Source organism: Rhinoraja longicauda, chromosome 5 (genome assembly GCF_053455715.1).
Source record: "Rhinoraja longicauda isolate Sanriku21f chromosome 5, sRhiLon1.1, whole genome shotgun sequence".
Taxonomy (NCBI): domain Eukaryota; kingdom Metazoa; phylum Chordata; class Chondrichthyes; order Rajiformes; family Arhynchobatidae; genus Rhinoraja; species Rhinoraja longicauda.
This window is the reverse complement of record NC_135957.1, coordinates 64117984-64133935: the sequence shown is the minus strand read 5'-3', so window position 1 is coordinate 64133935 and position 15952 is coordinate 64117984. Positions and strand designations below refer to the sequence as shown.

The window sequence follows — 15952 nt, the reverse complement described above, 5'->3', positions numbered from 1 at the left end:
TGTTATCAGGCAACTGAACCATCCCACCAACGACGAGAGCGGTCCTGAGTTGCCATCTATCTCATTGGAGACCCTAGAACTATCTTTGATCGGACTTTACTGGACTTTATCTTGCAATGAATGTTATTCATGTCATTCCCTTCATCAAGTATCTGTACACTATAAATGACTCGATTGTAATCTTGTATTGTATTGCCGCTGACTGGTAAGCATGCAACAAACCTTTTCACTGTACCTCGGTACATGTGACAATAACCTAAACTAAACTCGAAGTGCATTGCTGGTGTTTCTTCCTCTCTGTGTCTAACTCCTAGAACTCCCTGTCCAAAAGCACTGAGGGATTTTCTTCACCAGAATGAGAGCTTACCTCCAACTTCTCCAGCACAATTAGAGAGACACAATAAATTCTGGCCTCAACAAAAACACCCTCGGGTATTAAAAAAAAAACCAACTATCAGAAACATGACAGTACAGGCGAGCAAGCGGTGCTGGCTCGAAGGGCCGAATGGCCTCCTCCTGCACCTATTGTCTATTGTCTATGACTAAGTCATGGACTCACACTGGAAATACTCAACATATTAGGTTGTGCCTATGGAGAATGGAAAAAAAACTATAGTCACTATTTTGGACAGATATCTTAAATGGAACTGGCCAGTTATTCACACCAGCATCTGCAATTTTGTGTTTCTGCTCTTGAAATAATATAGTCACTGTTGTTCACAATTTCATTTATGGACAAGCTGTAAAAGATTAGCATTTTAGTTTTGGAATTTTTCCTTATAATTCTAATTCAATGAAATAAATTATTTATACAGCAACAAGCAGACATTCTCAAAAGTTATTTCTTGGTCCAAGCATTTTTTACATATTTGTTTTCTGTATAAAAGAGTTTGAATACAGGAGTGAACAAATGTTGGATTCCATATAATCACTCATTTCAGATAAAAGCTGTTTCAATTGTTTGCCACAGTAAAATGTCATGTCGCCTGTACTAATACAACTTTGATACCAAGTCCTGTTTTTAAAATCCATAAATCAATAGTTTAATATTAACAAAGGGCTGTGTGTTAATTTAATTTAATTTAATTTAATTTAATAATTCAATGACTTCTCCTCATATGCATCAAACAGATTCTGACCAAATAAATGGGAACAACGGTTTTGGCACCAATGCATCCTGGCTCATCCACGCTAAACGTTTGCTGAAGTATCTAATTTGCACTCCTCCTGCCTTCAATGGAAGCAAATGTCAGAAGCTGTACACAATAAGCAACTGACACGCCAACTCCTATTTTGTGATAATGACAAATTTGAATTTCTACCAATAAAAAGTAAAATAAAATATGGCAATATATTTTCCTTGAGGTTAAAGTTCATAAGTTATCGGAGTAGAGTTAGACCATTCGGCCCATCGAGTCTACTCTGCCATTCAATCATGGCTGATCTCTGCCTCCAAATCCCATTTTCCTGCTTTCTCCCCATAACCCTTGACACCCGTTCTAATCAAAACCATTAAAGCATTGCAAATTGATATCAGTCAATAGATGCGATCAGCAAAAGCTCTAGATGGGCTGCCAGCAGCTTTGCATAAAGATCTTTCCTTTATACTTTACTTTAGAGGTACAGCATGGAAACAGGCCCTTCGGCCCACCGAGTCTGTACCACCCAGCGATCACCCTGTCCACTAGCACTATCCTACACACTAGGGACAGCACGCTACAAACACTAACCTAATTCAATTAAGTGAAAGGAAATTACCAATGTGTAGGAAAGAACTGCGGATGCCGGTTTAAATCGAAGGTAGACCCAAAATGCTGGAGTAACTCAGCCGGACAGGCAGCATCTCTGGAGAGAAGGAATGGGTGACGTTCAGACTCTGTTTTGGGTCGAGACCCTTCTTCAGACTTGAGTTTGAAAAAGTGTCTCCACCCAAAACGTCACCCATTCCTTCCACCCAGGAATCTGCAACGGTAATGAAAAAGAATATAGATTCATTTCAGAGTCCATAGCTAAATATTTGATGAGTCCATCATAAATAAGGGAACTATAAAGTAAGATTGTAAATGGGTCAAACTAAAACTAAGTTTGAAGTGCAAAACAGCACACCGAGGCAAGGTTACAATAATCACAATGTTCATGAGCTAATTTTATCTTTGTGTTAATTTTGTAATCTTGAATCACAACCCAGCATTGTTCTGGGTATTGAGCAATCTTTGCAATTGTTAAACATTGACCATAAATTTGATAAACTTTATAAATAGACTGATTAATGGCTAGAACATCATGGAAAAAATGATTTGGTATCTTCGGTATGCACAATAGACCACATGTTATATGTTCAAAGAAAGTGAGATCTTTTCCGTGGATAAAAAAGCTCTGTGTGTAGAACTAGGGCGCTGTCAGCTTCAGATACAAATTGGTGTCTGTGCGCTCCAGCATATACATCAAATGACTCCTGACCACTAAAAAAAAGCCAAAATCCATTGGAATTTTCAAGTGACTGAATACTTCATCGCACACTGGTCCAATACTTGAAATATATATTCCCTACGCATCAAAATGAAATGTGAAACCTTGCTGAGGTGACAAGAAAATCATTTATACCTGTATGTATGTGCTGAGGAATGTAGTTAATCTGCAATAGGCATTGACAATGATGGGGCAAATCTACCACTGAAAAGTTCTATTGCACGCTGTTGACAAAGAGCAAACTTTCACAGTATTCCCACTGAGGCTGGGATCTGTCCACTGAACCAGTATTAGGTCAACCTGGTATTTGCAAATATTGCAAGACATGCGCAAACTATTTTAAAATGAGTTAAATATTTCTAAAAAACAGTAAGAACGTTAGACCACAATTAAAAACAATAAATTCAAATAAATTAAATTAAGTCAAAAAGTTTTGGGAGTTTCTTGCATCTACTCATAACCCGGTTCTACAGGACTTCAGTTAATTTTTTAAACAATCATTTTAAACTCATTAATTTTATTAATAGTTTGGGAATATATTGGGACATTTGCAAATGCCAAAGCCATCCACAAACATTCACCTACCACAAACCAAGCACAAACCAATGACAAAAAAAAACTTGAATGACTAGAATCTCTCTTGAAGACATAAAGTAACTTTTGTTTTACTTCAACAATCTTCAAAAAATTATTTTTCAATTAATGTTTCGGCATAGTGTACAAACATAACATAACATAACATAACAAAACTTTATTGTCACTCGGCACAACACCGAACGAAATTTCAGCAGTCACAGCAAAAAAAGAAAAGAACACAGGACACACGACCCCAACACAAACATCCATCACAGTGACTCCAAACACCCCCTCACTGTGATGGAGGGAACAAAACTTCCCCTCTCCTCCCCCCGCACCCACGGACAGACAGCTCGACCCCTACCGAGGCAACCGACACGCACAGCCCCCGCAAGGGGATGGAAGGCCCCCCGGCCGAGCCGCCCCGGGCACTGAAACGTCCCGCGGCCGCACCGGGTGATGTTAAGTCCAGCGGCCGAGCCGCACCAAGCACCGAAACGTCCCGCGGCCGAGCCGCACCGGGCACTGAAACGTCCCGCAGCCGAGCCGCGCCGGCGATGTTAAGTCCCGCAGCCGAGCCGCGCCGGCGATGTTAAGTCCAGCGGCCGAGCCGCGCCGGGCGATGGAAGGCCCCGCGGGCGAGCTGCGCCCCGGGGAAGAGACCTAATAAAAGAAAGGTTTCCCCTGCCCCACCCCAACACACCCACCCACCCCCCCCCACACATACACAGCCAAAAACAGAAACAAAAACCATCCCAACACCGACACAAACAAAAAAAAAAGAAAAAAAGACAAACAGACTGCCAGAGAGCCGCAGCCGTTAGGCGCAGCCAACTCCTCCCTATTAAGAATATCGTTGATTCAAGATACTTTCTGGAGCACGTGTCAAAACCCCATTCAGAAAAATGTAAGTTAAATAAAACAAATCTTACAAATGAATTTCCATCGCTCCCAAACCTTGAAACAAGCATTGCACTTGACAATTATATCCCTCACTATTCAACCTCCAGGATTAGCATCTTCTGTAATCTCAAATGATCAAATGAGAAAAAAACATTCAAACATTTACAAAAAGGTTAATCCCAGGACAGAACCATAAAACAGGTCAGAGTTTAGAAATGAAGATCAGGTAACAATCTAAATATAACTCACTTTGTGCAATATTTTACAAGCATCAATTGGTACCGCAGGGCTCGAAGCATGGACCACAGCTATTTACAATATACATTAATGACTTAGATGAAGGGATTAATAGTAACATTAGCAAATTTTCAGATGACACAATGCTGGGTAGCAGTGGGAAGTGTGAGGAGGATGCTATGAGGATGCAGGGTGACTTGGACAGGGTGTGTGAGTGGGCAGATGCATGGCAGACGCAGATTATTATGGATAAATGTGCGGTTATCCAATTTGGTGGTAAGAACAGGAAGGCAGATTATTATCTGAATGGTGTCAAGTTAGGAAAAGGGGAAGTACAACGAGATCTGGTGTCCTAGTTCATCAGTCACTGAAAGTAAGCATGCAGGTACAGCAGGCAGTGAAGAAAACTAATGGAATGTTGGCCATGACAAGAGGAGTTGAGTATAGGAGCAAAGAGGTCCTTCTGCAGTGTGCAGGGCCCTAGTGAGACCACACCTGGAGTACTGTGTGCAGTTTTGGTCTCCAAATTTGAGGAAGGACATTCTTACTCTTGAGGGAGTGCAGTGTGGGTTCACGAGGTTAATTTCTGGAATGGCGGGACTGTCGTATGTTGAAAGACTGGAGTGACTGGGCTTGTATACTCTGGAATTTAGGAGGATGAGAGGGGATCTTATCGAAACATATAAGATTATTAAGGGATTGGACACGCTAGAGGCAGGAAACATGTTCCCGATGTTGGGGGAATCCCGAACCAGGGGCCACAGTTTAGAATAAGGGGTAGGCCATTTAGAACGGAGATGAGGAAAAACCTTTTCACTCAGAGAGTTGGGGAGCTGTGGAACTCTCTGCCTCAGAGGGCAGTGGAGGCCAATTCTCTGGATGCTTTCAAGAGAGAGTTAGATAGAGTTAATGATAACGGAGTCAAGGGATATGGGGAGAAGGCAGGAACGGGGTATTGATTGTGGATGATCAGCCATGATCACAGTGAATGGGGGTGCTGGCTCGAAGGGCCAAATGGCCTACTCCTGCACCTATTGTCTATTGTTTATTGTCTATTAGGATGTATTGTTTCTGAAATCCCTGCGTGAACATGAAGGCAATCTCAAACTTACCCTGAAATAATCACTGCACGCTGCCAGCACTGCCTTGTGGGCATGGAATTTTTGATCCTCAGCAACCAGAATGATATCACAGAGTATCCCATCGATCCTCTGCTGATTCAGAGCTGCCAGGACAGCCTCCTTGTGAGACTTTGATTGGCAAAGCCTGTGACCCGTTAGCATTTCTTGAATGCTGCAAGCAAACAAAACTCAAAATTTATCCAAAGCAATGTGCTCCACTTACACACAAAAACAAAAATCTCCTGCGTCAAATTCTGCACAGTAAACAGAAACAGCAAGCCTTTTGAATTGACTAAAAGGCACCCGCTGTAATAAATAATTGGAAAACAATGGAAGCACCATTCAGTTAGCGTGGCCCACATGCTGGATTAGAAGCAAAGCCTTGAAAATCTCATGACTGCTTGGCTCACAACTAAATCCTTTCGAATGAACCCGAGGTGATGCACAGAATACATGGTTATTTTGTACATAGCATTCATTAGAACTATTTTTATGAGTTGAACATAAACTTTCGAAAAGAAGCTTAAAAATGAAACTAGAAACAAATCAATTGACTAAATTTTCTACATCTTCCGAACAGCACTTCTTGCAATGCAATTTGCTGAAATATTTCATTGGTTCAATTCCGCAATCTAACACAATAATCCATCAATTGAATTAGACGCAACCAGTTCAAGGCGACATCACATGCACTCAATGGGCAGATGCACTGTACCTGAGGCACATTTCAGATGGCATATTCCAATCCAGACCCAGAAGCTATCGGTGTGAAAGATGTTTGGACGTGCACGAGGGATCCCAGCTGAAAATGCAACAAGGGACAGCAGTACATGAGCATGAGTAGGCTGGACTCGAGTGAATTGTACAAGTGTGGATTCATCCAACACCAAAACAGGAAATGAAAGGATGCATTACACTATTATGCAACTACTGCTATTATGTTTTGCATGTTATAATGTGTGATGCATTATTTTTTTTTTAAATCACTTTGCTGACAAACTCGTTACATTTGTTGTTGACTCAGTACATCCTTTCTTGCACTCGATATCTTTCAAAACATACATACCAGCTGATTTACAATGAAATGCTGCTGTACCTTCCAAACATTACATGCCTCACTGTTACTCTCTTCAACAAATCCATTTATAACACTGTAGTCGTGCTCTTGGTAAATTGGACAAATTGCAGTTTTATGTGAAACACACACATATATAAATGATTGGCAAAAATAAATCCTGTGTCTTTTAGGTATTTTTGCTAATCTGCCCCGTTAGGCACATTTTGAAATGAAAAGAAGCAATGTTATTCCTGGTCGGTTAGCAACCTCCTGTAAATACCAAGCTGGACCCAAATATACAGAACAAAGTGATTGGTGATAGATACAAAAAGCTGGAGTAATTCAGCGGGTCAGGCAGCATCTCTGGAGAAAAGGAATAGGTGACATTTTGGGTCGAGACCCTTCTTCAGATTGAGAGTCAGGGGAAAGGGAAAGGTGAGATATAAGCTGTGTGTGATTTAGAGAGACATAGAACAAATGAATGAAAGATATGCAAACTAGTAACAATGATCAAGGAAACAGTCCGTTGGTGGCTATTGGCAACCGGGAGATCACGTTGGCCAAGGTAAACTCCCGAAACATTCTTTAACTCCCATTCCCATACTGACCTTTCTGTCCTGGACCTCTTCCATTGTCAGTGCGAGGCCAAAATCAAATTGGAGGAACAGCACCTCATATTTCGCTTGGGCAATCTAACTTTTAGTAACCCTTGCATGTTCTCTCTCCGTCCCTCCCCCACCCTCGTCATTGTACCAGTTCACCGTTGTCCTGGTGTGTTTCATTGTCTATACAACTCATTATCACATAATCCACAGCCAGCTTTGGACCATTTCCTTGATCATCGTTACTGTTTTGCATATCTTTCATTCATTTTTCATGTATCTCTCCAAATCACCGTCTCGTTTCCCTTTCCCCCGGCTCTCAGTCTGAAGAAGTTGTCTCGACCCGAAAGGTCACCTATGCCTTTTGAGTCTATCTTTGGTTTAAACCAGCATCAGCAGTTCCTTCCTACACAGAGTGACTTGGTGGCTTGCTTCTTTTCTGTTTAAGGAAAGTATTTCTTGAGTGAAATAATGGGACATGAATAATAGATAGAGATGATAGACACAAAAAGCTGGAGTAACTCAGCGGGACAGGCAAAATCTCTGGAGAGAAGGAATGGGTGACGTTTCAGATCGAGACATTTCTTCAGACAATGAATTGGAAAAATACCACAGAAAGCAGAGGTTGCAACAATCCAGTAGCCTAAGTTACCGCCTTGGCAGGGGGTGGAACCAACGGCAAGCATCCACAGTTTCTGATGAAATCGAAGATAGTAGTTTGCCAACGCTTGTAGGTCTTCCGAGCTTGGAAAAGCAACCGGTCTTTTGAGTCGTTATTGACAGCAAGTTGGATAATACTGTTTTTAAAAGGCTGAAAATTAAAAATGAAAATATATTATGTCACTAAAATGCAGGCTATTTGCAACGTGAATACTGAACAGAATTGAAATCGCTTTTTCCCCCTCAGCAAATGAGAAACGTAAACGTTTTATTTTATTTCCGCATCCCCACTTATTCAGGTTCGATAAGTGTCATTGACACAATCAATTTACTAATTATATACTGCATGCAGTTATGTCACTTTAACAACTTACCTAGTTCAGAGGTTCATACTCAACAGAGACTAAAACAAGTATGTAGGAAAGAACTGCAGATGCTGGTTTAAGTCAAAGGTAGAACCAAAATGCTGGAGTAATTCAGCAGAACAGGCAGCATCTCTGGAGAGAAGGAATGGGTGACGTTTTGGGTCGAGACCCTTCTTCAGAGACTAAAATAATCCAGGTGATTGCGTCAGGTTTCTTCAAATATCATTTAATATCTCAACCTCATTCCTGATGTGAATCTTTCTGATCTGGTTTCTAGTGTCGTCTCAACACAAAAGCAGCCCGACTCCAAGTCATAAACAACATCCTGAGTTTGCAGAGTGCAAAATTCCTCCTTGATCGCTCCAGCCTTTGATACCGTGAAGTGCATCACCCTTCTCTCAGATCTTTCAACCACTGCCAAGCTCAGTGTCAACGTTCTCATTTACAATTCTAATTACAGTGACTCTTTCCAAATTCCCATCAAATGTTCTGCATTTTGTGCCCATACTTTCCATTCCCTTGATATATCTATCTCTTTCACCACTATGTGCACCCTAGTCATTCTCTTCTCTACCCTCTCCCATTAGGAAAAACATACAAAAGTTTGAAAGCATGTACCAACAGATTCAGGACAGCTTCATCCGCACTGCCATCAGGCTACTGAATGGTCCTTACGTAAGTTAGGGTGTAGCCCTCATCTCCCAACCAAACTTATTGCAGACACTGCACTTTAAAAAATAATTTGCAATCTCTATGTGACTATAATGCTGTTAAAGCTGTAATACTATATTTTACATTCTGGGTTTTTTTCTCATTGCACTACCTGCAGTTCTCGTGTATGACTAGGTTGTACTCATATAAAGCATGTTTTTGACGAGATAACATACTAAGTTTTCTCCACTGTATCACAGATAATAAACCAATAAACTAAAAACAACTTCAACCTGCTCCAAATATATCTGCAGCCTATCTGCTGTGACAGCTCATCGTCCACCTCCCAGGTTTGAAGAAGACAGCCACTGGGAAGACCACCAGCTCCACCGTGTCGTCAACACTGAGCTGCTGAGAAGAAGCCCTAGACAGCCAGTACATGTACTCAGGCTAAGACTGTATCAAGCCTGTGATGCCACTGCCTCTTCCTGCCCACGGACGGATCCACACACACACAGGCAAAGACTGAGCTGCCAGGGTAATCCAGAGACCGCCAGCATCCCCCCTTGAGGCAAAGGCGAACTACAGGAAGAAGCCCAAGATCACTATGCCTCCTCCATCAAAGACCAGGACTGAGCTGCCGGGGCAAGCCCAAGATCGGCAGTGTTTCCGTACATATGCCCTGATAGAGAGGGGCAGTGGCCCCATGCGATCCTGGACTTTCTTACATTGTAAATAAAATACATATGCAAGCTCACCCTACTGAGAGTGTCGGTGTGATCACTGCCGAACCCGCTGTCATCCCTGATGCCACATTACCTATTCCACCTTGGCTCACTGTCACAAAATGCTGTCTTCGCTGTCCCATATTCCATCATCCAGAAAGTAGAGGAACAGTGTAGTGGGGGGGGGGGGGGGGGGGGTGAAGAAGGAAGAGCAACAATGCGGAGAAGCAGGAGAATGGGATTGAAAGGGAAAGACAGATCAACCATGACGCTCTAAACATTTGTTGTTAGGCAAGTACAGTGCTTCTGATTTATGGGACATTTTGTAATAATATGCAGAGGATTCCTTTCTGACCAGGGCCCCTCTCGAAAAAGTTCATGGTTGAAATGTAACCAAACCTTGCATGTTGTACACTTGAGCAAATGTCAAAAATGAATCACAACCTAAAACGTGGCGAATCTTGTGTACGGCCTCATTATAGTGCACTATCTTACACTCTTGTACTTAGAATGATTTTGCCTGATGTACAGCAGGAATGTCACTGAACTATATGCAAAAAAAGAATTTCACTATACTTGGGTACGCACGACAATAAAGTGCAATTGGACCATTAACCTTAATACAAAGCAGTTTAGCAAAATAAGAGACTTAATTGGGATTGTTAGAGAGTCTTAAAGAGGTACAGCACAAAGCAAGCGTTTTTTCCCACTTAATCCACACTGGCCATATAAATAATGCCATTCAATATCTTGGATGAAAGATCAACACCACTATTTGTCGTTGTTTTATACATTAAGTCTTAAGCCCTCTAGTTTTACACCTACTGTTAGCAAAAACACAAAAAAATAGAAATTTAACAAACATAATACATATTACCTATGATCTTTAGAAGATTCAAGATTTCAGCTGGTCCAAAATGGACTCTGCCCAAAGGACACAGCTCCAGGCTGGAATCCAAAATTCCACAAAGTAAGAAAGCGTTTTAAATGTTAAGAAAACGGAAAATGCAAGAATCACGCAGCAGATTGGGCAGCATCTGCAGAAAACTAAAACAGAGTCTAAAAAAAGTAGATTTTCAAAGTCTACAGAGAGACTTGGGCCTTTTGGAAGGGTGGGCAGAAAGATGGCAGATGGAGTTTAATGCTGATAAGTGTGAGGTGCTGCATTTTGGTAGGACAAATCAAAATAGGACGTACAGGGTAAATGGTAGGGAATTGAGGAATGCAGTGGAACAGAGGGATCTGGGAATAACTGTGCATTGTTCCCTGAAGGTGGAATCTCATGTGGATAGGGTGGTGAAGGTGTTTGGTATGCTTGCCTTTATAAATCAGAGCATCGAATATACGTTGGGATGTAATGTTGAAATTGTACAGGGCATTGGTGCGGCCGAATCTGGAGTATGGTGTGCAGTTCTGGTCGCCAAATTATAGGAAGGATGTCGACAAAATGGAGAGGGTACAGAGGAGATTTACTAGAATGTTGCCTTGGTTTCAGCACTTAAGCTACAGAGAGAGGTTGAACAGGTTGGGTCTTTATTTTTTGGAGCGTAGAAGGTTGAGGGGGGACTTGATAGAGGTTTTTAAAATTTTAAGAGGGACGGACAGAGTTGACGTGGGTAGGCTTTTCCCTTTGAGAGTGTGGAAGATTCCCACAAGGGGACATAAGTTCAGAATTAAGGGACAAAAGTTTAGCAGGTAGATGAGACTAGGTCAGAGAAAGTGGTCGTCGTGGACTGGTAGGGCCGAACGGGCCTGTTTCCGTGCTGTAATTGTTATATGGTTATATGTTATATGGTTATAGTTACTGTCTCAGGTCACAGAGGCTCGTTCAGAAGTGGGACGGAAAAAAGAGAGTAAATTAGTTGGTTTTAAGGTGCAGACAAGGTGGGGGAGGGTTGGATGGAAGAATGTGAAGATCTTGGTTTAGGTCAGCATTGGGTTACCATGCAGATTAGCTGTTGATGAAGCAATCTGGCTAATGGCTTATTAAGGACTCTCGAAAAGAAATAACATGAAAAAGGAAAGTAAAAGCAAGGGGAGGGGGAGGGGGAGAAAGAGAGAGAGAGAGTCCAACGTACAAACGACCAATATGTGAACAATGTATGCAGTACACAAGAACTGCAGGTGAATCATCACTTCCCCTGGTTAGAATGTTTGGGACCTTGTATGGCATCTCCATTGTATTACATCTCCAATGCTTGCATGGAAAAATATGGAAAGAAATGGGAAAACACACACCCCCAGATTCATGGCCAGTTTCTTCCCAGCTGTTGTCACGCAAATGGATCATCCTACCAACAACTAGCGAACAGTCCTGAACTACGATCTACCTCATTGGTGTGCCTCGAACTATCTTTGATCAGACTTTACTGGCTTTAACTTGCATTAAACATTATTCCCTTACCATGTGTCTATACACTGTAAAGGTCTCAAGTGCAATTATGTATTGTCTCTCGGCTGACTGGTTAGCATGCAACAAAAGCTTTTCACTGTACCTCGCTACACATGACAATAAACTAAACTGAAATACCGTAAGAAGGGGATTAGTTGGTGGAGATGGATGAGAGGACCAAGGAGCCATGGTGGACTGTTGATAGGAAAGGGGAGGGAAAGATGTAATTGGTGATGGAATCTCATTGAAGGTGGTGAGAATTGTGATGGATGATCTGTGGCATGCAGAAGCTGAAAGGGTACAAGGTGAGGACCAGAGAAGCTCTTTGCCATGCCCAGAAGGAAAGAGGATTCATAAGATCATAAGTGATAGGAACAAAATTAGACAGTTCGGCCCATCAAGTCTACTCCACCATTCAATCATGGCTGATCTATCTCTCCCTCCTCACCCCATTCTCCTGCCTTCTCCCCATAACCTCTGACACCCATACTAATCAAGAATCTATCTATCTCTGCCTTAGAAATATCCACTGAATTCCACAGATTCACCACCCTCTGACTAAAGTAATTCCTCATCATCTCCTTCCTAAAACAACATCCTTTAATTCTGAGGCTATGACCTCTCGTCTTAGATTCTCCCACTAGTGGAAAAATACTCTCCACATCCACTCTATCCAAGCCTTTCACTACTCTGTATGTTTCAATGAGGTCCCCCCCTCATTCTTCTAACTCCAGCGAGTATAGGCCCAGAGCCGTCAAATGCTCATCATATGTCAACCTACTAATTCCTGGGATTATTCTTGTAAAACCACCTCTGGGCCCTCACCAGAGCCAGCATATCCTTCCTCAGATAAATGTGCCCAAAATTGCTCTAAATATTCCAAATGCGGCCTTACTAGCGCATAGAGCGTCAGCACTACATCCCCGCTTTTTTATGCAAGCCCTCTCGAAATAAATGCCAGCATTGAGTTTGCATTGCAGGGTGTCAGCAGAGTCTGGGAAAAACACGAGATGAGGCCAAGAGCTCTAATCAACTATGGTAGAGGGGAACCCACAATTCAAACAGAGAAATATTTTAGGAGGTATGTAAAGTCTCATGGTCAGGGCAGGTACAACGGAGGCAGAGAAACATGCGGAGGCCAGTTGAGAAGTACAATTGAGGTAGCGGTGGGAGTCTGTAGGCTTGTAATGGATGTTTATTGCTAACCTTATGTTCAGGCACATAGTATGTATCCTGTGCACCCTAACAAAACGCCACTGGCACACTGGCATTAGAAGTTTCAAAACTATGTTCAGATCAAAAATGCTAACATGCAAATACCAATTAAACGGTTAAAATATAAATAAATGAACAAGGAACTGCAGATGCTGGTTGACAAAAAGAAAGACTAAGTGTTGGAGTAACTCAGCGGGCATCATCTCTGGAGAACATGGATAGGTGACGTTTTGGGTCAGCACCCTTCTTTAGATTCGTTGTGGTGTCAGGGATGGGGAAGAGACAAAGCTGGGAAGGAAGAGGAAGAAAGAAGCAGTAATCGCAGAGGGGAAACAGTGAGAGAGGATCTCACTGAACTCCCACTGGAGAAAGGAGGAGAACTTCTTCAAAGTAGGCATGCCTTAAGGAGATTTTGCAGTGGAGCAGTAAAATGGATTTAAAAAAGGAACAGCAGATGCTGGCTTATCAAAAAAAGGATAAGGTGCTGGAGTAACTCAGCGGGTCTGACAGCATTTCTGGAGAATGGACAGGCGTTGTTTTGGGTTTGGACCCTTCAGACTACCTGGTGGGAGAAAGCTAGACAGGAGGAGCAGGAGAACAGCAGTAATCACTGAGGGGGAGCTGTAAAAGAAGGTCTCACAGAACTCCTGGAGTGAGGAGGAGAACTTCCACAAAGTAGGCATGCCTTGAGGACAAAGTACATTGAATAAGTTATATATTTGCTTTACTTGTGTTTAAAAGTAGTCAAAGGTGGACACCTCAATTAAAATGGTTATATTATGTTATAAAAGCTGTCATATAATATTCATGAGCAACACCGCATCCAAGTTAATCAAAGATCACAGTTTAATGGAAAGAAAACATACATTTATGCCGCAATACGGTTTGATGGTTTAGAGTAGGTTTTAAAAACCTTGTTATCATGCAAATTAATTCTGCATTAACTTGAACAGCAACATTCTCAATTTTAAGAGTATTATGCAAAATGCTCTCCATGCTTCACAATGTTTTTGTAAGTTATTGAGCAAAAGAACATCTTTCCACCAACATAATCTTCTTACAGCAATATACACACTCTATATCAAACATTATGCATGCCACAATTCATTGGATTACTAAAAAGCCCACACAAAATATGAATTTTAGCTGCATTAAAACAAAACCCTTAAAATAAAAAAATTCTCTTCACTGCCTCAAAGATATTTGCATCTTAGCCTTTTCAAAACGTACCTGCTGACCAAGGAAGTTATTCCAATTTAGTCTATTTGCTGAATGACAATGGGCTGTTACTAAAGTAAATGTTGGCTATGGGAAGTTATTTGCTCAGACAGAGAATCAGATCTCAAGTCCAGTACATTCATTTGAAAAGTTGTTGATTTTATACCAGTAAGTTTGCTTTCTAGTACATTATAGATGTCACAACAGAAATAATAAACTGGAGCAGATGCTTCACGTGGTTGTTCAGAATAAAAGGCCATCCAAATTCAAAGTAAGAGATTGCAATCTATATACTAAAACTCTCGTTTGTTATCTTGTTTGTGACTGAACTTCAGCCAAAACGATACACGATAGCGCGACAATTTTAGGCCCATCTTACTCACCATTGTCACTTTAGTGATAATGCAAGTAGTTTTATTGAAATTGGTGTTATATTTTTAAAGTTATTCACATTTTAAAGTTTAAAAGGAGGGGAGGGGAGGGGAGGAGGGAGGGGGGAAGGGGGAGTGGGGGAGAAGGGAGAGGGGAGGGGGGGTTGAGGAGAGAGGGGAGGAGGGAGGACAGGGTGCTGCACTCATGTAGGAGAGGTTTGGGCCCAACGGGTCCACTTTGTCTAGTAATATCTAAAACTAATGTGTTACATTTCATCTGGTAGTTCTGGATATAAGACTGGGTGCATCAGGCTTCTTATACCATTTAACAAATGATGGGGCTGAGATAGGATGGACCCTGTGAATGGGCGAGAGGTCGAGATGTATATTTGCCCCTGCCTCTTCCACGCAGTGTAGCCAGCACACCAAATTCATGCTGCCTGCTGAGCTACATGATAGCATATGCAGCCAATACAAACCATAATGTTTCTTGCCCGATCATCTCCATTGGAGGAATTATTACAGTTACAAGTCCTCCCCTGATTACTAATTCCTGACGTATGGACACCCCTTATAAATGAATGAATACTTAGGGGACTGGCGGGATGAACAGAGATGGATTTGCCGACTGCAGTCATCTTCTGCTGAGTGCCATCACAAGTTCACAAGTTACAGGAGGAGAATTAGGCCATTCGGCCCATCGAGTCTCTCTGCCATTCAATCATGGCTGCCTCTTAATCCAATTTTCCTGCCTTCTCCCCATAATCCTTGACACCTTTCTAATCAAGAATTTGTCTTTGCCTTCAAAATATCCACTGACTTGGCCTGCACAGTCCTCTATGGCAATGAGTTCCACAGATTAACTACCCTCTGACTAAAGTAGTTCCTCCTCACCTCCTTTCTGAAAGAGTGCCCTTTAATTCTGAGGCCATGACATCTGGTCCTAGACTCTCCCACCAGTGGAAACATCCTTTCCACATCCACTCTATCTATGCCTTTCATTATTCTGTAGGTTTCAATGAGGTCCCCCCTCAACCTTCTAAACTCCAGCGAGGACAGGCCCAGTGCTGTCAAACGCTCATCATATGTTAACCCACTCATTCCTAGAATCATTCTTGTAAACCTCCTCTGGACCGTTTCCAGAGCCAGCACATCCTTCCTCAGATATGGGGCCCAAATTTGCTCACAGTATTCCAAATGCAGCCTGACCAGTGCCTTATTGAGCCTCAGTATTAAAACACTGTTTTTGTATTTCAGTCCTTTTGATAATAAATGCTAGCATTGAATTTGCCTTCCTCACTAACGATTTGACTTGCAAATTAACTTTTTGGGAGTCCTGCACCAGCACTCTCAAGTCCATTTGCACCTCCTATTTCTGGATTCTCTCTCC

At 42.0% G+C, this 15952-nt stretch overlaps 1 protein-coding gene across 3 annotated transcripts in view; it reads right to left on the bottom strand.

Annotated features, from left to right (window-relative positions):
* The window catches only part of klhl32 (kelch-like family member 32), a 191308-nt gene that overhangs the window by 155855 nt on the left and 19501 nt on the right, over positions 1-15952 (bottom strand). Inside the window, exons 2-4 of one of the 3 annotated variants that reach the window (XM_078399687.1) lie at positions 7576-7776; positions 6022-6108; positions 5298-5478 (exon numbers count right to left, since the gene is read on the bottom strand). The exons of 1 other annotated variant lie outside the window; for it this stretch is intronic. In XM_078399687.1, coding sequence (XP_078255813.1) covers positions 5298-5478; positions 6022-6044 — 204 coding nt within the window. In that variant the 5' untranslated portion in view covers positions 6045-6108; positions 7576-7776. The remainder of the gene's footprint in view (positions 1-5297; positions 5479-6021; positions 6109-7575; positions 7777-15952) is intronic. One more of the 3 variants, XM_078399688.1, reaches the window with a different exon arrangement.